The sequence below is a fragment of the Sapajus apella genome, unplaced genomic scaffold (genome assembly GCF_009761245.1).
Source record: "Sapajus apella isolate SASKATOON/1434 unplaced genomic scaffold, GSC_monkey_1.0 scaffold68, whole genome shotgun sequence".
Taxonomy (NCBI): Eukaryota; Metazoa; Chordata; class Mammalia; order Primates; family Cebidae; genus Sapajus; species Sapajus apella.
In genome coordinates, this window is record NW_022437008.1 from 1,021,780 (window position 1) to 1,043,130 (window position 21,351).

At 48.4% G+C, this 21,351-nt stretch overlaps 1 protein-coding gene across 7 annotated transcripts in view; it reads right to left on the reverse strand.

Annotated features, from left to right (window-relative positions):
* Positions 1-1,207: 1,207 nt before the first annotated feature.
* Positions 1,208-21,351, reverse strand: part of HNRNPUL1 (heterogeneous nuclear ribonucleoprotein U like 1) — a 45,697-nt gene continuing 25,553 nt past the window's right edge. For 3 of the 7 annotated variants that reach the window (XM_032248698.1, XM_032248693.1, XM_032248697.1), the window contains exons 8-15: positions 17,027-17,293; positions 15,082-15,204; positions 14,857-14,985; positions 7,043-7,211; positions 5,792-6,076; positions 4,496-4,785; positions 2,944-3,135; positions 1,208-2,375 (exon numbers count right to left, since the gene is read on the reverse strand). In XM_032248698.1, coding sequence (XP_032104589.1) covers positions 2,259-2,375; positions 2,944-3,135; positions 4,496-4,785; positions 5,792-6,076; positions 7,043-7,211; positions 14,857-14,985; positions 15,082-15,204; positions 17,027-17,293 — 1,572 coding nt within the window. In that variant the 3' untranslated portion in view covers positions 1,208-2,258. Of the gene's footprint in view, positions 2,376-2,943; positions 3,166-4,495; positions 4,786-5,791; positions 6,077-7,042; positions 7,212-14,856; positions 14,986-15,081; positions 15,205-17,026; positions 17,294-21,351 lie in introns of all 7 variants that reach the window. The other 4 variants (XM_032248692.1, XM_032248695.1, XM_032248696.1 and 1 more) reach the window with 4 other exon arrangements.

Here is a 21,351-nt window from a genome sequence, read left to right on the forward strand (position 1 = left end):
TACTGATGTGATATTCAGAGGGAGCAGAAAGTGGTGGAGCCAGAGAGGTTACCAGGTGCTAGGCCATGCGGGGCCTCATAAGCCATAGTAAGTAGCTTGACCTCCTTTATTCTGAAGGGAGTGGGCAAGGGGATCAAGGGACTGGGGATGAGATGTGAGAGGAAGTTCGTGGCTCAAAACAGAGGAAAAGCTTCCTCATTTGCATTCCCTTGAGGTCTGGGTATACGGAAGCCAAGGAGGTCCCCATTTACCACCCGATACCTAGGCATTACCAGGAGACGCCAGCAGAGGGTGCTGTAGCACAGCACATGGACATACAAAGAAGGCGACTTTCCAGACTAAGGGCCCTGCTCCCTCCTGTCAGGGGCACTCTAGGGTGCCTTTTAGCACCAACCTTGGTTCCTTCTCACGTTCTGATGCCCTACCCAAGATTCTGAAACTAGTCAGCTTCCCTCCCTTGTTTTTGCTGTCCATCTCCCCTTCACAAGGCTCTGAGCTCCCACCAGGGAAGGTTAGGGCTGAACTGGCTTCTCCTGTGACCCAGCACTGTCCCTCATAAGGAGCCAGGAACACAGCATGTACTGAGGGAATGAAGAAATAAGGTTGCTGAGGACAAAGAACGATGGGCCATGGGGGTGCGATCTGGAGTCTTCTCCTGGCTCATTCCTCCAGGAAGCCCTCCCTGCATACCACCCCAGGCTCTTACAGCTGACCTCTTGGTGCCGGTCTGTGTTCCCTGGAGTGGCAGCTCTGTGAGAACTGGGTCCTATTTGCTGCACACAGGCCAGGCCTGAGGCGGGTGGTCTGCGGATGCCCAGCGATGATCCCAAACAAACCAGCCCTGGTCTCTGCCCCATCAATCCCACCCATCCCTCCACCCACAGGCCTGCTGCACACCCTTTACTCAAAAACTCCTGGAGGGATTTCAGGCTGTGAGAGATAGAGAACCAGAGAAGCACTTTAAAAATGAACTAGTGGATGTAAACCAGGGACCCTTGTTTAAGGGTGCATTTTTAGCACTAAAATCAGGGCCAGGCATATGAATCCCTCAGTAAGCTGGTTTAATGAACGAGTAAATAATTTCCCTTTGAAAAGGCCCCCAGTTGGCGGCTAACTGCAGTAACACCTCAGGTTTTCAACCCTGCTTCCTTCCTGCTAGGAGGTGCCATGTCTTTATTCAAAGAAAACAAAACCAAACCAAACAAAACAGGGCAAACACATTTCTTAATAAGTGCAGTTTGTTAAAATCCTGTTAAAACATGAGTCAAGGGGAAGTAAAAATAAAGGGTATCACTGTAGGAAAAGCTTTTGGGTCTGGCACCTGGGAGATGACTGGAGAGGAGGCAGTGGGAGAAACTTCAAGTTCTGAAGGGAAGAAGCCCCCCAACCTCCCCTTCTTCCCTCTCACCCACTGAATCCCACCAGAAACTACCAAGACGCCCGGAATAAAAGGTTTCAAGTTCAATAGTCACACTCTCTCCAAATACAAAAAGCAGTTACAATTCAACTGAACACAGAAGCTTGTGTGCAAAGTTACGGGGAACTGGGATGTCGTATAAAAAGTCAGGTTCAAGATCATTCTGTGGTTTGGTTTTATGTGTTTTGTTTTGTGGCTCTTCCTCAGTCACCTGAACTCAGGAAAGAAATGCTTATCTTGATGAAATATCAATAGCCGACCCACAGTAAAAACAGACAAATTCTAAAAATTAAAAAAAAGCGCATAATTACCAAAAAAATATGTCACTGCTTCCTCCCTCCCCATTTTGCTTTTTAAACTTTTTTTTTTTTAAAGTTTTGATTTTTTTTTTTTTTAATCCTGAAAAGTAGACAGTAAAACAGCTCCTGGGAGAATTTACAACCAACTGCATGAGGGTCTGGGAAGCTGAGGGTGGAGCAGGGTTGGGAGAGTGAACAGGAAGGGCTTCTCCCCTCAGTCACTGTAGCCTCACTGTATGACCAAGGGAAGGGGGGATTATTTAGTCAAAAAGGAAGAAGGTAGGAAGAACTTCAGGAGGTGGAAGGTAGGGGAGGGGGGAAAATGAAAGGTCATCGTTGCCTGTTTGAATCCAGAGAAAACTGCCTGGCCCTGTGGAGGGGAAGAAGCCCCTCAGAGGGGAGGCAGTGGGCTGGAGGGAGGCAGCCCTGGGATGACCCCATCCCCAGCACCACGGGATCTGGCGGGGGGCAGAGGAGGGGCCGAGGCAGGCGCTGGTGGAGGAAGCCGGCAGGGGCCTCCGGGAGCCTCTGGGTCACACTGGCTACTGTGTGCTTGTGCCACCCTGTGTGTTCCCAGAGTAGCTCCCGTAGTCATAGTTCCCGTAGTATGGTGGCCACTGGCCCTGGTTCTGATAGTACTGGTTCCACTGCTGGGCATACTGCAGAGAGAAACCAAGAACACCAAGTTATCCTGCATCAATCCCACATGTAGCTTTCCCAGCAGCCCCGCCCTCACCTAGGACAGAGATAGGTGCTGTGACAACAGCTGAACACGGGTCCCCTGACAGAGAAATCAAGGCACCTTGGGAAGACCTGATGCCACAGAGGTAGGCAGTTAGGGACTGAAGCCCAGGTCTCAGCTTGTCAATCCAGTGCCTTTCAGGTACAGCTAGTTATCATATTCAAAAGATTTAGTAACAGGTATAGATAGAGGCCTGGGCAGCAACCGGCAGCAGGATTTGCAGCCCCCTGGCCATGGTGCTGAAAGAGGACTCTGAGGCCCCTGCTCTGTTTCCCAGAAGCTGCACTGTGGAGGGGGCTAGGACACCAATTACCTAGCACCCAGTACAGAAGTGTTGACCCAATGGAATGGCTGCACCAGAACACTAGGCCAAGGCCAGCAGGCTGTCTTTTTAGGGATAAACAGGGACTCCAGTCTGGGAATGCACATCCAGGAGGGGCCCACGGAAGTCTCTTCAGCCAGTTGGCCCCCAGTCTGGCACCTACCTGCTGATACTGGTTATAGCTGGGCTGAGGGTAGGTCTGTGCGGTGGGGGGTGGTGGTGGGGTATAGGGGGCGGGGTTGTAACCGCCGTAGCTCCCATAGTTGTAGGCAGGTGGTGGTGGAGGTGGAGGCGGTGGGGCTGTGTAGCCCTGGCTGTAACCTCCCTGGTTGTAGGGTGGCTGGCTGTAACTCGGCTGGAAAGTGGAGGGAAAAAAGCCAAAGCTCTGTGAAATAGAGGAAATCTGCAGATGTGAAATGCTGGGATGGAAAAAGGGCCTTTGTTAAGTGGCTGGCCCACAGGGGCCCTTCCCTTGCCTGGTGGACACTATTTGTGGGCTGAGGAGGTGGTAAGCCAGCTCCATGCCATGGCTGGACAGGGCAGGATCTGGACTCCAACCCCAGCTCTGACGCACCCGGGGAGCAAGGTACATGGCACTTCTTAAAATCCCAGTTTTCTTTTTTGTAAAATGAGAATCACAATAGAACAACCCCTTTAGCTTGCCCTGAGTATCCAATAAGCTTGTGTGTATAAATCACTGGGCACTCAACAGGTGGTGGTAGTTGTTACTGGAAGATCTGCTGAGAAACAGTAGTGCTTCTCAAGTACAGGTTGGATCATTTAGTCGTTTAATCTCCATATTGAATCTGGGGGTAGGTCCCACAAGCCCCGTTTTAAAGGGAAAGAAGCTGAGGCTCAAGACGAAATTTCTGGGCCAAGGTAACACGGCGAAAAGGGCTTGACCCCAGGTCTGCCTAGACCCAGAGCTATAGCGCCATCCATTCCTCATAACAAACCTTGGAAGTGAGTTCTACTAATGCCTTTATGAGGAAAATGAGACCCAGAGACAGGAAGCTGTTTGTCCAAGCTCACAGAAACAGGATGTTGTAGGGCTGGGGGTCTGGATCTGTGCCTGCCCAGCTCTTGTTCTAGGAAATGTTGTACTTAGACTGGGCCTGGGCACCATCCATCCGTCTCCTGGCAGCTGCTTCCAGGCCTGGCATGAGGAAAGTGCTCGGGAAATGGCTGTGCAATAACTGAAGACCTCTCTGGTTTACAGGAGCCTATGCGTACCAGAGCCACGGCAGTGGCTTTCCAACAACTGGAACTGAGCCTGCAGCTGCTCAGGATAGAAGCTCTCTGTGCAGAGAGCAAGTCTCAGTGACCTTAAGGCCCTGGTCATTACATCCAAAAGACAAAAGAGGTCAGCCCCTTTCGGCCTGGACAAGGGAAGTGCTTTTCAATCAAGTGCTTTCTTGGGGATTCAGTGAGGTTAGTGACACAGCCAAGTCACTTGCTGGAGGATCAGCGCTTACAGCCCATCCCCCTGAAGGTGGTAGGAGAAGAGTAGGTTCTGGGAAGGTCTCCATTTACTTCTGGGTTTGGAGGGGATCTGGGATTGTCTAGGGTCCATCTGAGTCAAGATCACTGCTAGGGAAAAAGAAGGGCAGGATAGAGGTAAGAGTGAAGGCCAGTAGCTGGGGAATGTTTTAACCTGCTTGGGTTCGAGAGCACACGTGCAATCCCTACATACAAACACACACTCATTCTCTCACCTGTGGAGGGCTGTAGCTGCTGACGGTGGGGGTGCTGGTATTGGCGCTTGAGCCAGGGATGCTGCTGTTCTTATTGTAGGTGGTGGCCCCTGGGGGGTTCCGAGCAGGGCTATAGCTGGGTGGTGGCGGTGGCTGCTGGGGTGGTGGCTGTGGTGGTGGAGGCTGCTGTGGTGGTGGCTGTTGCTGGGGAGCCCGGTTGTAGCTGCCTCTGTTGTTGGAGTTGTTGTTATCCCGGCTGTTGTTACCCCAGCGGTTCTGGTTATAGCCACCACCTCCACTGCGGTTGAAACCTGTGTTGGAGAAATCCACATGAAAGGCACCATCATTCCCAACTTGCAACTCCAGAGAACTGGGCTGTTTTGGTGACTACTATGAGCCAGCATGAACTCAGGAGCAGAGCAAGAACTCATGGTGAACAAACAAAGCATGTCCTCTGGGATACCCCAGACCCCTGGGTATACTCCCCTGTCCCAGCCCTTATGACAGGTTTGTCTCATCCACTGGACTGAGAATGGTGAGGCAGAGACCAGGGCCGTCTTGGGTTTTATGTCCCAGCATCTCAATAGCTGCTCAATATGCAGGAAGGAGATGCTGAAGTAGAGGAAGCAGGCTGGGCACAGTGGCTTACGCATGTAACCCCAGCATTGTGAAAGGCCCAGGTGGCCAGATCACCTGAGATCAGGAGTTCAAGACCAGCCTGACCAAAATGGAGAACCCCTGTTTCTACTAAATATACAAAATTAGCCAGGCATGGTGGCACATGCCTATAATCCCAGCTACTTGGGAGGCTGAGGCGAATCACTTGAACCCAGGAGGTGGAGGTTGTGGTGAGCCCAGATTGCGCCATTGCATTCCAGCCTGGGGAACAAGGGCAATACTCCGTCTCAAAAAGAAAAGAGAGGAGGCTAAGCACTGGGGACAACTATGAACGAGTCACATCTAGTCCTCTTCAGACATGGCCAAAGATGTAGACCCCATTTCCAATAGATTTTGATCTAGACCCTATTTCCAAGGAGGTCATGGTTAGATGGGGGAAAGTTTACAAAAAGGACAGCAACGTGACAGAGTGGTCACTATGACATGCAAATGGACAAAGGACTTCATAAGCAATGCCCGGGGGAGTGGGACGGTGGGAGCATTTCTGAGGCCTCTGTGTCTGACTTGTTTCAGTTTTCTACCAGAGTTTAACTCACAGCTGGAGCTCAGAAAACTTCAGTTGCTGACGGAATAAGCAGTCAAAGCCCAACCCCAAACTGGGAACAGTAAGTGGAGAGTGCTGTGTGTGAGATATCTCACCTCCTCGGTAGTTGCCTCCTCCTCCGCTGCCTCCCCCTCGGTTCTGGAAGCCACCACGGTTGCCTCCAGGGGGTCCTCGGTTGTCATAGCGCTGGAAGCCACCGCCACCCCCGCGGCCCCGGAAGCCACCACCACCTCGGTTGTCAAAGCGCTTCTCCGGGGGTGGCCCAGCCTTGCGGCCTTCCTCATTGTACTGCCTCACTAGCTTGTCTGCTTCCTCTCGCTGCAGCTCAATGAACAGAACCTCATCCAGGAAGTCCCCAGCATCTGGCAATGTGAAGTTGGCTAGGAGGAAGAGTGTCCCAGAAGGAACAGGGAGAAGAGGTCAGTACCTTCTGAAGTCTGTTCCCCTCTACCCAGAAGAGTGGCCTTCCAGAAGGGAGAAGGTGAAGAAAACTGGAGTAGCGAATAAGAAAGAGGTAGACAGAAAGCTGAGTGTGGTGGCTCACACCTGCAATCCCAGCACTTTGGGAAGCCGAGGTGGGTGGATCACCTGAGGTCGGGAGTTCAAGACCAGCCTGGCCAACATGGTGAAACCCCATCTCTACTAAAAATACCTAAATTTGCCGGGTGTGGTGGCGCGCGCCTATAGTCCCAGCTATTTGGGAGGCTGAGGCAGGATAATCACTTGAACCTGGGAGACGGAGGTTGCAGTGAGCTGAGATCACACCACTGCACACCAGCCTGGGTGACAGGGAGAGACTGTCTCCAAAAAAGAAAAAAAAAAAAAAAAAAAAAAAAAAAAAGAAATAAGTAGACAGAGGCCCAACCCCTCAGCCTGCTAAGTGTCAGGGGCTAACAAAGACCCCTCTCTCCTCTTTTTTCTGAAGAGGTGGCTAAGACCCACCTAGCCACAGTGCTCAGCGCCCTCAGGCCTCACCCCAGGGAACAGGTCAGACAGATGGCATCACCATCCCCATTTCTACAGAGAAGCAAACTGAAGCTGCCCCAGTCAGCACATCTGGGGCCAGAGGCAGGGTGAGCATGCAGGACTTTCAGCTCTAGCTCCCATACATCCTTTCCCTCGTGCTACCCCACTCCCATCCAGCCTGAAAACCCCGATACAAGAAAGGGATGAGTAGCTTTCCCATTCACAGCTGTGGTAGACAAGGAAGGGACAAAGCAGAAGCAGAGAAAGAGTAAGATCAGAAAAGAAATCATTAGGGACCCAGGGAAGGGCAAACTGAGTCAAGAGCTACTTCTCTCCAGGACCCTGCGGTGATGTTCCTTCGGGAAGCACTCATTTCCTACCTTTCATTTCTAAGACCGCATGATCTGGGACATCCTTCCCTTCCTCGTCGGTTCTCTTTATTGTTCGATCTTTTAGGTCCTCGTCAGTGGGACAAATTACAATAGCTTTGCGCTGGAAGCCTTCAAATGGTCTCATTTTTCGTCTCTGGGCTGACCCATAAACATTTGTCTAAGGGTAAGGTAACAGAAGAGGCAACAGATGGTACATTAAGAGTTGGTTTTTTCCTCTGAGGGGTATTATGTAGGCCAGCGACTGAGAAGGATATTAGTGCTCCTTGTAAGCAGAGAAACTCAGGAAACAGCTCTTTTTTACTTTGAAGATTCTTGAGTCCCCCTCAGCAAATGAATTGCTTAGATAAGTGGCTGCAAACAGGCAGAGGACAAAGGATTTCTAATAGTTGGCGCTTTGCTTTTTAATCCTATTTGTTCTTGGTACTGTGCCTTACAATTTCTTTTCCCTATCCTAAAAGTTAATATACACTCTTGGTAAAAAAAAAATGCATAGTATAAGGCATAAAGTTTAGAGGAAAAACCACTGCATTCCCTTAGTGCCAGCCCTTCTTCTCAGACAGAATGAACACTGAATTTCTTATGTGCACTTTTAGAAATATTTATGTGATTTTTTTTTTTTTTTTGAGATGGAGTCTCACTCTGTCACCCAGGCTGGAGTGCAATGGCGCGATCTCGGCTCACTGCAACCTCCACTTCCCAGGGTCAAGCAATTCTATTGGCTCAGCCTCCCGATTAGCTGGGACTACAGGTGCCTGCCACCACGCCCGGCTAATTTTTGTATTTTTGGTAGAGATGTGGTTTCACCATATTGGCCAGGCTGGTCTCGAACTCTTGACCTTGTGACCTGCCCACTTCAGCCTCCCAAAGTGCTGGGATTACAGGCGTGAGCCACCACGCCCAGCCATCTATGTGATTTTTTACACAAAAAGAACTGTATTATGCACATCCTCCTGAGGCTCTTTTTCCTGTAACATGAAACTTTCTCTAAAGTTTTTCTCTGCATTATCCTTTTTTAATAGCTGTGTAATACCTATAGATTAGCTATGCTACTAATTGACTAGCTCCTTTTGACAGTTTTGTAGTGTGTTTTCATCAACATTGGTTCTTTTATTCCCTCAGTCTTTCTCTGAAACATCAGTCTTACCCACAGGCTTCTAACCAGCAAGCTCAACAAGTCAGGAGCCTCTGCTTTTCACAGTGTAGTTTTGTTCCCAATGTTTCCTTCCCTTCCTCTCAGTGATCACAGGTGTGTCCTGAGCTGGTGCTGGCAGAGCAGTGCTCTAGCACCTACGTGGTTGAGAGCAGTAACAACATCAGCTTCCATTTACTGAGCACCCCCCTCCATGCCAGGCCCTTGGGGAATGGGGCCTACCTCTGTTGGACTCAGGGCTCCACTGACTCAGCCTGTATACTTGAATTACCTGGACACTACTTAGAAAGTGAGCAGCCCAAACTTCATTTGAGACTTCCTGAGCCTGAACCTCTAGAAGTGAGACCCAGGCACCTATACAGGTATTCTCCCTATGGAAACTCGGCAGAAATAAAGTAATGAATTTTTAACTGCATTTAGACAACTTTTTAGTGGCTCTGACAGGGACCCAAGAAAGAAGCCACATACGGGGAAAACAGTCTGAAAAGGGGCATATACAAATGGACCAAAAAAAAAAAAAATGTATTCTGAAGACGCAGGCTGGCTGGGTGGAAACAGTAGGGTCGAGTCCTGGTGTGGCTACTAATGCACCCTGGCCTCATCTGTAATACGGGGTTGAAAAGCCTCCCTCCTGGGCTGGCGAGGACTGAGTAAGAGAATGGCCATAAAGCAACTAACAAAGTACAAGAAACTATTCAAGTAGGGGGACACAGGTGGCCTCCAGGGCGGGAGACACCTTGATGGGAAGCAGGCCGTGCACTGGGATGGCCCAGCCTCAGCCTGCTCCTCTATAAAATCAAGCCCTGAAAAGGAAAAACAGCATGGATGTCTTCTGGTTGCTGTGAAGACTGAATGAGTTGGTGTGAGTGAAAGCTCTCATCTAAGCCCAGGCCCTGGCTCACAGCCAACACTCAACAACTGTGAGCTGTCACTGATGTGGTCGTCACTCTATGGATATTTATACTGTCACGTTGACTTGAAGCAGCCCAGACCAAAGAAAAGCTATAGTGATCTCACAAGCAGAGGGATAGTAAGACAGGGTGGAATGAACACAGGCTTTGGGGAAGAAACCTGGGCTTGAAATCCCTGTTGTGCCCTTTACTATTTGTGAGACTCTAGACAAAAGTCCCCTAAGTAGGGCCGGGCGCGGTGGCTCAAGCCTGTAATCCCAGCACTTTGGGAGGCCGAGGCGGGTGGATCACGAGGTCAAGAGATCAAGACCATCCTGGTCAACATGGTGAAACCCCGTCTCTATTAAAAATATAAAAAATCAGCTGGGCATGGTGGCGCGTGACTGTAATCCTAGCTACTCAGGAGGCTGAGGCAGGGGAATTGCCTGAACCTGGGAAGCAGAGGTTTCGGTGAGCCGAGATCGCGCCATTGCACTCCAGCCTGGGTAACAAGAGCGAAACTCTGTCTCCAAAAAAAAAAAAAGTACCCTAAGTAGCCTGAGTGTCAAATTTCTTCATCTGAAAGACAAGGATCATCACCTTCCTCCCGGCTCTGGAGAGGATTTGCACATGTGAAAATCTCTGGCAAGCGCCAAGGAGGTCGACAGTGACAGAGGTCAACACCCAGGGTGAATCTGAAAACAAGGCCTATAGGACTGACTGTCCAGGAGAGGCATCCCAATGGAAAGTACCAAGGAAAATTTAAGCCTGAAGAAAAAACAAGACATAAAAGATCCTCTTTTAAGATCAAAGGAACAGGATGCTGGATGTGGATTAGCCAGGGGCCAGGGACTCAGCACAGATCTGCTGGAAGTTCTGGGCCATAGGTGCAGCTGCTTAAACTAATCAGATCCTCTGGCCCTGACACATGCGCCAGGAAAAAGTGTTCTTCCCTGTTCCCCAGGGCAAAGTGCCTACCCTCATGAAGAAGGACGTCATGGGAGTGACAGGCACACACATACTGTTCTTGGCGTCTTGGGACACTGGCCCACAAAGAGCCCTTGCACCACAAATGGTTTGAAGAGGAACAGCATGTTACAGAGGAAAAGTTAAGTCCCCTCTCCCCACTACTCTTTTTTGACTCCATTCCTAAAAGCAAAGTAGAATGTGGCATCTGGACCCAGGAAGAAAGAGTTTGGCTTCCTCAGCTAAATTTAATTTTCTTCTGACACAAAAGCCCAGAGTGGCCCCAGACTATTCTGCTTTTTTTGCCCCTAAGTGATCCTGTTTTGATTCCTCTGAACTGCGAGGGCATGGAGAGACACGTCCTGGAGGTCTCCATGTGCTACAGCTGCCCCTCAATGTCCTGATGAGGGGAGAGGAAAGAAGCAAAGCTGCCAAGATGGCTCGTCCCTGCAGCTTCACAGGATAGGAGGAATGGAGATGGAGCAGACTGGACTCATAAATAGCTGGCCTTTGTCCTTGGAAGTGGCTAGACTTGGAAGGATGGCTTCTCAGGCACTTTGGAACTGAGGTGCTGAGAATCCTCTCACCATCTAAGACTGCGCCTCCCTCCACTTACTTCTTGGCTTGGGGAAGGGAAGAAGAGTGTCTAAACCACACCAGCAGAAATGCAAATACTTGGCTTTCCTGGAGGAAAGGGAATTAACTGCTGGTGGCTGTTGCCACAGCAAATACAGTGAGGTCAGAGCCCCCAGGCCAGCCCAGCACTTCTGTGGTTGCTGGGGGCTGCTGGTGGCTGTTGCTATGAGACCAGCACAACAGCTAGGTCAGCTTTTCCAGCTGCGTGGGTTCCCTCTGCCTAACTCCTGCTTCCCCCAGTCCCACCCTGCTTGAAGATGTTGATTCTAAGAGAAAATGTGGCTGTCTGTGTTCCCTGGCCCCTGTGACATGGACTAAGGGACAGAGTTGGGTTTTTCAGAGAAGCTCTATGGGGAGTTTTGGTGTGTAACAGTCTGAGGGAGTGAGGAGGGAACACAGGAGGTACTAGTGATGACTTGACAGCCCAGGCTCTCTCAAGCCCCCTGTCCCTGCCTACTCTCATTTGTCACAGCTCATCAGAGTCACACTGGCAGCCGGAGAAACCTAGCTGGCTCTGAGGAACAAAATGAAGGCTGATGAGTAAAGAATTTGCTTTGGGCTCAGAGTGAGGTGAATTTTAATCACAGGAACCACATTTATAGGAAGAGAACTGGCTGGAGTTTCAAGAATGGAATGGGCTTCAGGCTCTAGGGATGGTCGGGAATGAAGGAAAGAAACATCCCTTCTCCAAGGCCTGCAAATAAGATATAAGATGCAGGTTACTGTGGGGCATTATTCTAGCCCTAGGTTTCCGTTTCAGGCAGAAGTGTGGCACCTGCTGACCAGGATGCAAATGAGGACTAGAACAACATGTTCTGACTGTGACATCAACCCATCCGGCCCTGATTCAGACTGATGCCTGACCTGGCTCTAGGCTGTTAAGAGACCTCTAAGGGAACTACTAGGCAACAGTGCCCTACTCTGGGGTGGGTTTGGACAACATGGCCCTGTGGAGGCTCCCCAGAAACCTCCAGAAGGGCAACTTGTTTGCCTCATAGCAGGCCAGTCAATTCCTGTTCTGTACTCTATTTTGAGGCCCTCTGGGACAAGGCCAGAAAGCATGTCATTCCAGAGGCTAACTACCTCCAACAGAAGACCCCAAAGAGCCACCTGAAGCAATGTGGCCTTCTACTCCCCCTTTCTCTCTCCTCTGCAGCCTTTTCTTTTTTTCTTTTTTTTTTTTTTTTGAGACGGAGTTTCGCTCTTGTTACCCAGGCTGGAGTGCAATGGCGCGATCTCGGCTCACCGCAACCTCCGCCTCCTGGGTTCAGGCAATTCTCCTGCCTCAGCCTCCTGAGTAGCTGGGATTACAGGCACGCACCACCATGCCCAGCTAATTTTTTTTTTGTATTTTTAGTAGAGACGGGGTTTCACCGTGCTGACCAGGATGGTCTCGATCTCTTGACCTCGTGATCCACCGGCCTCGGCCTCCCAAAGTGCTGGGATTACAGGCTTGAGCCACCGCGCCCGGCCGTCCTCTGCAGCCTTTTACTAGCCAGGCAAATATATCTACATTCCTCCAGATGAAAACATGACCATGACTCCCCACTCCCTTCAGGACAAAGCCCCAGCTCTTTTAATCATCCTCTGTGTCCTGACCCAGACATTCCACCTCCAGAAAGCTTCCCCAAATTCCCATCATGGCCCCAACCATTCTAGCCTATGGCTGCTTGGGAAGTCAGCAGAGCTGTGATCTATCAGTAAACTGGGTGTGTGGCTTAGCAGTCCTATTGTCCTCTGTAGAGGCCTCAGTTTCCTCCCTGGTCCACCTCTTTTCTATCTTTTTCTCCTCTGATGTTCCATAGCTGTGATGCCCAAATGATCTGAAGAGGCTACTCAGGTTATCACAGAATGTAGGTCAAAGCCCCAGTATACCTGAGAGCGTGTGCCCAATAACATACATCCCAGGGTGGGGGTTAGAGTCCTGGCCAGACAAAGGCATAATCCTGGCTTACACAGGCCCACCTGGCTTCTGCAGTCAACCTCTCCTTCTCTCTCAAGGACGCGCATTTCTGAGGCCAACCTACATAACAGGAGGCCCAGAAGAGCCAAATGTGGGGAGGTCTGACCACTCAGGAAAAACCAGTGAAGGCAAAACATGGTTCTGGGCTGAGATTCAGGAACTGCAGGGACTTTGCCTGTAGTATGGGTTTCCCCTTTGGAAATTCCACCTAGCCAAGGAGACAGCCATGCATCATCAACTTACCCATTACTGCCAAAGCTGGTGGAGTAGAAGTGCCAGGATTGGCCAGGGGCCTGCTCTGAACCGTCTATACACAAACACATAACTTCCCTCTCCCTCCCTCTCATACCCAGTTTTCTGGAACCCACCTTTGGGTTTAGGCCAAAACAGGTGAAACCACTGACTTTATACTCCCTCCCTCAGCCTGAGTAGCCTATGGTTTCAGGCCCTGAGTCAATCCTCCAATCTATGGTTAACCAAAGAACTCTCCTCCCCAGCCTTCAGAGTTTAGGTTCTCTGTCTCACTGTTGGCCCAGATCACTTGGCCAGACCCACATGTCCCTTCAGCAGGAGGCTGGTAGCCCTGAAGACCACAGGCATACCTGGTACAGCCCTAGACCCTGTCCCTGAACAAGCCCAGCAGCCAAGAAGGCTGACAGTAAGTCTTCAGAGTGCACAGCTGACATGGGCCTGGCTTCCAGAGAAAAGCCACTTCAGCATCCTGGACAGAGATATTAGAAGATCCACTCTAGACTATAATTATTCTCCCCTGGGGCCACATGTTTGAAATGCGTTTCACAGCTGATGTAGCCAGCAAACCAAGAAAAAGACAGGCAGGGAACACTGACTGGGGTGTCCAAAAGAGGTATATATCCTCAGTGTTAAAATGGTATCACTGCTCTGCCTTTCCCAACAATGAGTCCAGCTGGGGTCAATTCAGACTAAAATTCTAAAATGCCCTGACAAGAAGGATCAGGCAAAGTGAGGCCAGCTGGGGGAATAACCATGGAAGGATTTTAGACTACCCTGTGCTCAACTGTTTTGTATAGGATCCTCATTCCTACGTGAAGGCAACTTGGTTCCAGGCAATTCCTTTCTAACAAGCCAACTATCATCCTGACAAAGCCACTGTCACCACCTCCACTGTTATCAGGAACCCTCCGAACTCATCGTCAGCAAGTACCCAGGCCTACATGTATGGAAAGCACTTCAGGAAGGCAACAAGGGGAGGGTGTTACTCAGTTTACATTATTTGCCCACTCACAGGTTCTTAAGAAACCAGAAATGCAATGTTGAAGGGAACAGAGGCTTATTCAGATACCCAAATATAGAAAATAAGGAAACACCCTTTATTACTTGTGAAAGCCTTCAGGACAAATGTCAAGTATGACGTTGCATAGGCAATAACCATGTGGAACTCATTACTCTGAGACAGGAATCTGAAATGATTTTTGGGTCACTCATCCTTTTGAGAATGCTGAAAGATATGGACAAAAAGCTATGTAAGGTTTTTTTTTTCTTCTTTTTGGTAAAAAGGATAACCTGCACCTGCATACAATATTTATGTTCAATTGCAAAGGTTTCAGGTCCCCTGATATTAACAACTCCACTATTAACTGAAATGTAGGTAGAATATATGACTTAGGTATGTACCTGCCAGTCATACGTATTTGTGAAGAGAATATGATGGAAGCAGTAACAGTGTTTACCTTACAGCACTGCTGTTGGAATTAAAGGTACTCTACTTATTCTGCAGAGTATTTAACAATAATCACCAGCTACTAAGTGCCAGGTCCTATGTTAGGTGTGCAGATGCTATTGTGATCCCCGTTTTACCAACCAAGACATGGAGATTCAGAGGATAAAGCCAGCTGCTCAAAGGCACAGAGCTAGGGAGTGGCTGAGCTGGGATGCAAGCCCCCATCTGTCAGGCTCAGAAATTCATACTCCTTCCATTTTGCTAAACAGTTCTCACCTGATATTCTTTGGGGCTGCTGATGAGTCTGAGTAAGTAGGCCTAGATCCCAGTGCGGGTTCAGCTGTGTCTAGGACATGACATCATGTATGACACGGTCTGACCCCCCGACTAGCACAGCAGTCGATCAGCATTACGGGGAAGAAAGAAGGGGACCAGAGTGGACTTCCCAGACAGGGGTCCCCTCCCTTCTCCTGAGGACACATGGTCATCAATAAGTACCTGATCTAGGATATAGTTGCGTTTCTTGCGGGCAGCAATCTGGATGAGGCGGTTGAGGCACTGGGTGGCCTGCTGGATGAGGACGTCCCAGCGGCCAGCATAGTTCCGCTGCCGGCGTAGGCCCATCACCTGCAGGCAGGAAGTGGTGAGGGGTAAGTGGTTTTAGTTGCAGGCAGCACTAGGTAGGTGGGAAGTGAATAAGGAGAGTCCAGTAACTGTCCTTACCCGCATCTTATCCATGATGGCATTGGTACCCAGGATATTGTACTTCTTGGAAGGGTTGGAGGCTGCATGTTTGATGGCCCATGTGGTCTTGCCAGCAGCAGGCAGGCCCACCATCATCAGAATCTACAAGAATACAAGAACAAGACAGAGGAGGTGTTGCAGCGTGGTGGTGTGGCACCACTTGGCTTGCTGTTGACTGTGAGTGTAACTCTGAACCTCTGAACTGTGGCTGCCTCTGGAAAGTGGAAGCAATAACACCATCTACCTCATAGTACTGGTATCAGGATTCAAAAAGATAAAGCTTGTCAGACTCTGTGCACAGCACCTGGGACAGGGTAAGCATTAAGTCAAGTGCTGGCCAGCCACGGTGGCTCATGCCTGTAAGCCCAGGACTTTGGAAAAACAAAAACAAAAAAACCAAGTGCTGTCATCATTAGCATTGATAGAATTTTGTTTTTTTGAGACAGGGTCTCACTCTATTGCCCAGGCTGGAGTATAATAGCCCAAATATGGCTCACTGCAGCCTTGAACTCCCAGGCTCAAGCAATCCTCCTACATCAGCCTCCAAAGCAGCTAGAACTGCAGGCCCAAGACATCATATCTGGCTAATCTTTTTCTTTTTTTGTAGAAATGGAGGTCTCCTTGTGTTGCCCAGGCTGGTCTCAAATTCTTAAGACTCAATGGATCCTCCTCCCTCCTTGGCCTCCCAAAGTGCTGGAATTACAGGCGCTTGCCACCAAATCCAGCCCATTTACAGGATTATGTGGCCCCCCCACAATAGCCCAGGGAAGGCTGTGTACTGGGACTGGCCCATGGAGTGGGTACGAGAAGTGGTAAAACTTTCTTGAAGTATGAAATAGGAAAAGAGCTGTACACACAAGGACATGAATTGTATCTAATCAGTACATTTAGAATTTGGTAAACAGAGATGCATCTTCAATGCCCAACAAAAGGGGAATGGCTAGTTTGTGAGGCCATTAAGAATGATGTTCATTTCCTTGAAGGATTTTTAAGAAAGAAAAAAATGATGTTCAAAGAGAGGTTTTCATGTGATGGGAAAAAGCTCACAATATAATGTGAAGTGAAAAGGGCAGGGTATCATAATGCTCATACCATAAAATCTCAATGATAAAAGTTTGTGAGCATGAAACAGGCACTTAGCACATTAAAAAGAACAGATGACCTCCGAAACTCTGCAAGCAAACTTATTTGTAGATGATGGCATTATGAGAATTAATTTTTTTTTTTACTTCTTAATTTTCTAGAACAAGTATAAATAACTTACACATACAAGAAAAATATTGTTTTAAGAAAAAAAACACCAACATAGCTCTTAGAATCAAATAATCCCAAAGGCCATTTATCTTTTATGATAGCTCTGGGTGACAGGTGGAACTTACTCAGCCTCCTTCAAGAACACTCGGTGGGCCAGGCTCAGTGGCTAAAAAAGTTAGCCGGGCATTGTGGCATGTACCTGCGGTCCCAGCTACTCGAGAAGCTGAGGTGGGAGGATCACTTGAGCCTGGGAGGTCAAGGCTGCAGTAAGCCGTGATCGCACCACTGCACTCCAGCCTGGGTGACAGAGCGAGACCCTGTCTCTAAAGAAAAAAAAAGAACACTTGGTGGCAGAGTGCACTCCCCAAGAAGCACCTAGTGTTCTTTTCTGTTGGAAGAAAAGCCTCCTTTTCCCATATTCTGGCCTCACTTAAGAAGATGGAATGTTTCTGAGATTTAGATATATTAACTTAGCCTCTCTGACTTCAACCTAGGTCACACCAACACCCCTCACTTCATACTCAGAGCAGCTTTTCAGCTCTGAGTCTAACCCTGAGGAGCTGGGACAAAGTGGCCACTTGCCCCAAGGCTACTCACGCAGCAAGTCTATGTGTGTCTGCCCTCTGTCTTGGCAGCAAGGTGGCCACCAATACATTCTGGCCCCACTCACCTCACATTCTGCCTTGCTCTTTGGTCCAACGGTGCCCCGGATGCGCTCACTAAGGGGAAGGTGCTGGATGAAGGTAAACCCCGGGAGGACAGAACAGTAGGGCTCTGCCCTCTGTCCAAAGTTGAACTCCACTGCGCAATTCTTCACCAGGACATGAGGATAGAGGGCCTGACCCCCCAAGGCTTCCTTTTGGATTCGGAAGGCAATGCCCATCCACTTTCCATTCTTGGTAAAGGAAAGTTCCACGTCATTTCCACATTCAAAATCCTAGGAGAAAAAGCCAAAGGTATATGATTGCCAACTCTCGCCGTAGGCACTGGGAGTCACATGTGGGTGAGAACAGATGCAGGGAGTAGAATAGGGACAGCTTTCCAGATTTAATTGCATCCTTCCCCAGCATACAGTTAAGCTGGGCAGCATCAGTGAATATCTCAGAGCATGTCCAGCCCAAAGCCCTCCTTGCCTAAGGACCCCAAAGTTGGTGAATATGAAGCAGGTAAGCAAGATTTTTTTTTTTTTTTGACACAGGGTCTTACTCTGTCCCCCAGGCTGAGTGCAGTGACACGGCTAGGGCTCACTCCAATCATAAACTCCCAGGTTCAAGCAATCTTCGCACCTCAGTCTCCTGAGTAACTGGGACTACAGGCATGTTCCACAACACCTGGCTAATTTTTAAGTTTTTTTTGTATAGACAGGGTGTTGTTATGTTGCCCAGGCTGATATTGAACTCCTGGACTCAAGTGATCTTCCCACCTTGCCCTATCAAACTGTTGGACTTACAGGCTGGAGCCACTGTACCCAGCTTGAAGCAGGTAATTTTAAGAAGCTCCAAGCATTTAAGTCTTGTGCCTAGACTGAGATGAAGACGATGGAAAAGGGGATCCTGTCCTGTTCTGAAAACTGACGAGAAGCGGGGTGTAGTGGTTCACACCTATAATCTCATCACTTTGAGAGGCTGAGGCATAAGGATCACTTGAGGCCAGGAGTTCAAGTACAGCCTGGGTAATAGAGAGCAGCCCCATCTCTTCAAAAACAAACAAAAGAAACCCCAAAAGGGCATTCTATGAACATAATAGATGAAGGAAAGCCAGAGCAGGACCTTTTCGAGCTGAGTTCAGCTTGTTGAACATGTTGCCTGAGTTTGTACTCCTTCTGATATATATGCCTGGGTGATCTGGGACCAACAGAGCTTAGGGACCAGTGGGGAATGAGACAAGGACACTATCATAATTCAGTAAGATGATCTACCTAGAAGCAAGTTGCTGAGATGGTTTCTCAGTTGTGTGTATAGAAGCCTAGCAGTGACGCAGAACATAAGGTCAGGTTGGCAGGGGCATAAAAGATGGGAAGTAATTCAGGTACAGCTGAAAAGCCATGCAAGGACCACATTCATTTATTCTGTAACAACTACTTACTGAATTGCTAAAGTTAGTAATTAAGATCCTGTTCTAGAAGGTGGGTGGACGGCTTCAGTTCTACCATTTACTAACTTGTGGCCTTGGTTAAGTTATTTCATCTTGTTTCTTTATCAAAAGAGGCGGGTAATACTATTTTATACTGCCTATGTTTATTCTAAGTGTTAAATAGGCTAGTATATTTAATACACAATGAGTACACAGGAACGTGAGCTATCACTGCAAGATGCCAGGTACTGTGCTAGAAGTTAGAAGCTAGGACTGAAGTGATGGGGAGGGGACATGGCCTGCCTCAGCATTTGAGGGATTCTGCAGGAATCTGGACTTGATGCTGGTGGCAGAGCAGAGCGTCTGACTCATTCTGAATAGGGGAGCAGCCTGCTCAAAACTGTATTTTGGAAACATCGCTTTGGCTGCGGGATACAAAAAGCTCTTTTTTGTTTAGTGTTTTTTCCTTTTTAAAATTGGTATTTTAAAAATGTTTGTTAAATACTTTTCTAAATGCCTATCTCAGAGACAAAAAGGCTCAAAGCTTGAGATTAGATAGCAGACTGAAGTGAAATACAAAGTTCAGTTTCTGATATAAAAGTATAAGTTATTTCTCTATTCAGGAGACCACCTTGAGAATTACCCTTCGAGAAGTGACTGAAGCACCCTCCCTTGGGGAGCTTCCTTATTAACCTCCTAAATGCTCACAGGGTGCAGCTCAGTATCGGAGTCCCTCATGCCTGTTCATCTCTAAGCATGAACTCACATCAAGACCGTGGAGAACAGATATGCAAACATTGGCTGGACTGAATTTTGCCCCAGTCCCTGCTGTGTCTTCCTACCTGAGCAAAAGTGGCCCTGGTCATCTTTGCTCTGACATGGAAATAAACACTGTGGAGGTTAGCCTGCCTTATGGCCACCAGCTTCACTATAGGAACTTATCATAATGCACAGAAACTGGCACCCTCAGCCAACCAATCTGCCACCACTAGAGCCATCTGTCCAAGAGGCAAGTGTGGTTGTATTGTTCCTTCCTGCTGAAACACTCCTGTGTCAGTCCCAGGCCTGCAGACCCAAACTCCTGAAGCCTGGCATTATTCACAGCACGCCCCTTTTATAGCCAGGTATCTTACACCTCTTTCGATTGCCCTAGACTCTAAGTGTCATACTCCTTATGGTTTGCTGAAATGGGTTATCCTGTTCGTTCCACTTGGAAGGCTGTTTTACCTTTTTGTTTCTCAATCTGAAGACTTGAGACCTGTCACCCATGTCTTCTCCTCTTGTTCTATGAGACCAGTGATTTTTATACCCCCTCCAACTCCTCACCCTGAGCCTTTTGAAAGCTGTGGTATCTTCTGAACAAATGAAACTATACAAGGAATCTTAAGACTGGATGCAGAGATGTTCTGGTTGAAGCAAGAGTCAAGGCCTAGAGTTCCACACTGCCACACACCCAAAGAACCTCATACTCTCTTTTCTTTTCTTTTTTTTTAAAGATCGGGTTTCACCATGATGGCCGGGCTGGTCTTGAACTCCTGACCTCAGGTGATCCACCCGCCTCGGCCTCCCAAAGTGCTAGGATTACAGGCGTGAGCCACCACGCCCGGCCTCATACTCTCAAAGAATAGACTTTGGTAAACACTGTCACACAGTGACAAGTTAAATTACTGCAACCTGTTTGGAGTGTAGTCTTGGTGGTTGCTATCAGAATTTAAAAATATACCTTTGACTCAGAATCTCACTTTCAAGAGGAAATACAAATACATCCCCACAAGAATGCAAAATTGTATATGAAAAATGCTCACGCCAGCACAGCAAAATGTGCTCCAACAGGGAAGCAGTGGCTACATTGCACAGGAGATCCATATGTGGAGCTACAAAAAGATCTCCAGGTTACTCTGGTAAATGGAATAAAGACAGGTAGCATTATCTGTTCCAGGAAACAACTTTCTGAGCCACTAACAGGAAGACTGGCTAAATTAAAGCAGGGTGCCCTGACCCCAGCATCACAATACTAGACAGCCATTAAACAGCCACTAAATACAAAGTCCCAAAAGTAACAACATGTCCACTAACAGGGGGGACCAGATTAGGGCATGTCCACTAAAGCGGGAACTAGGTTACATCAATCATGGTACAGCCACACAATGACTACAGACAATACAAAAGTACAAACAGGCTCTCTTGGTAGTGCTATAAAAAGATTCCCAAGACATATAAGTTAAGCAAAAAAAAAAAAAAAAATGCAGAATTACAGGTACAATGTGCCACTTTTTTTTTTTTTTTCTTTTTTTGAGACGGAGTTTCGCTCTTGTTGCCCAGGCTGGAGTGCAATGGCGCGATCTCGGCTCACCGCAACCTCCGCCTCCTGGGTTCAGGCAATTCTCCTGCCTCAGCCTCCTGAGTAGCTGGGACTACAGGCATGCACCACCATGCCCAGCTAATTTTTGTATTTTTAGTAGAGACGGGGTTTCACCATGTTGACCAGGATGGTCTCGATCTCTTGACCTCGTGATCCACCCGCCTCGGCCTCCCACAGTGCTGGGATTACAGGCTTGAGCCACCGCGCCCGGCCCCAATGTGCCACTTTTTATGTAAAAGAAGAAAATAATCACCTTTCTTACTGAAAAAGGGATAAAAAAACCCTGAGTACCGGTGGGTTCACAGGCTGGGGAGGGTAAAAATGGGTGGGGCTGCAGAAGGGTTCTAAACAAGACTTCACACTGTATGCCCTTTTACATCCCTCGGTTTTTTTTTTTTTTTTAGAAATTCTAATCTGGAAAAAATCAATTCACAATGATTAACTATTTTTTTTTTTTTTTTTTTTTTTTTTTTTTTGACTGGTTTTTTCTTTTTTTTCCCCCGGGTTAGTGGTAAGGGGGGGGTTTCTCTCTCCCGCCACTCCCCCCCCTTTGGCCCGGC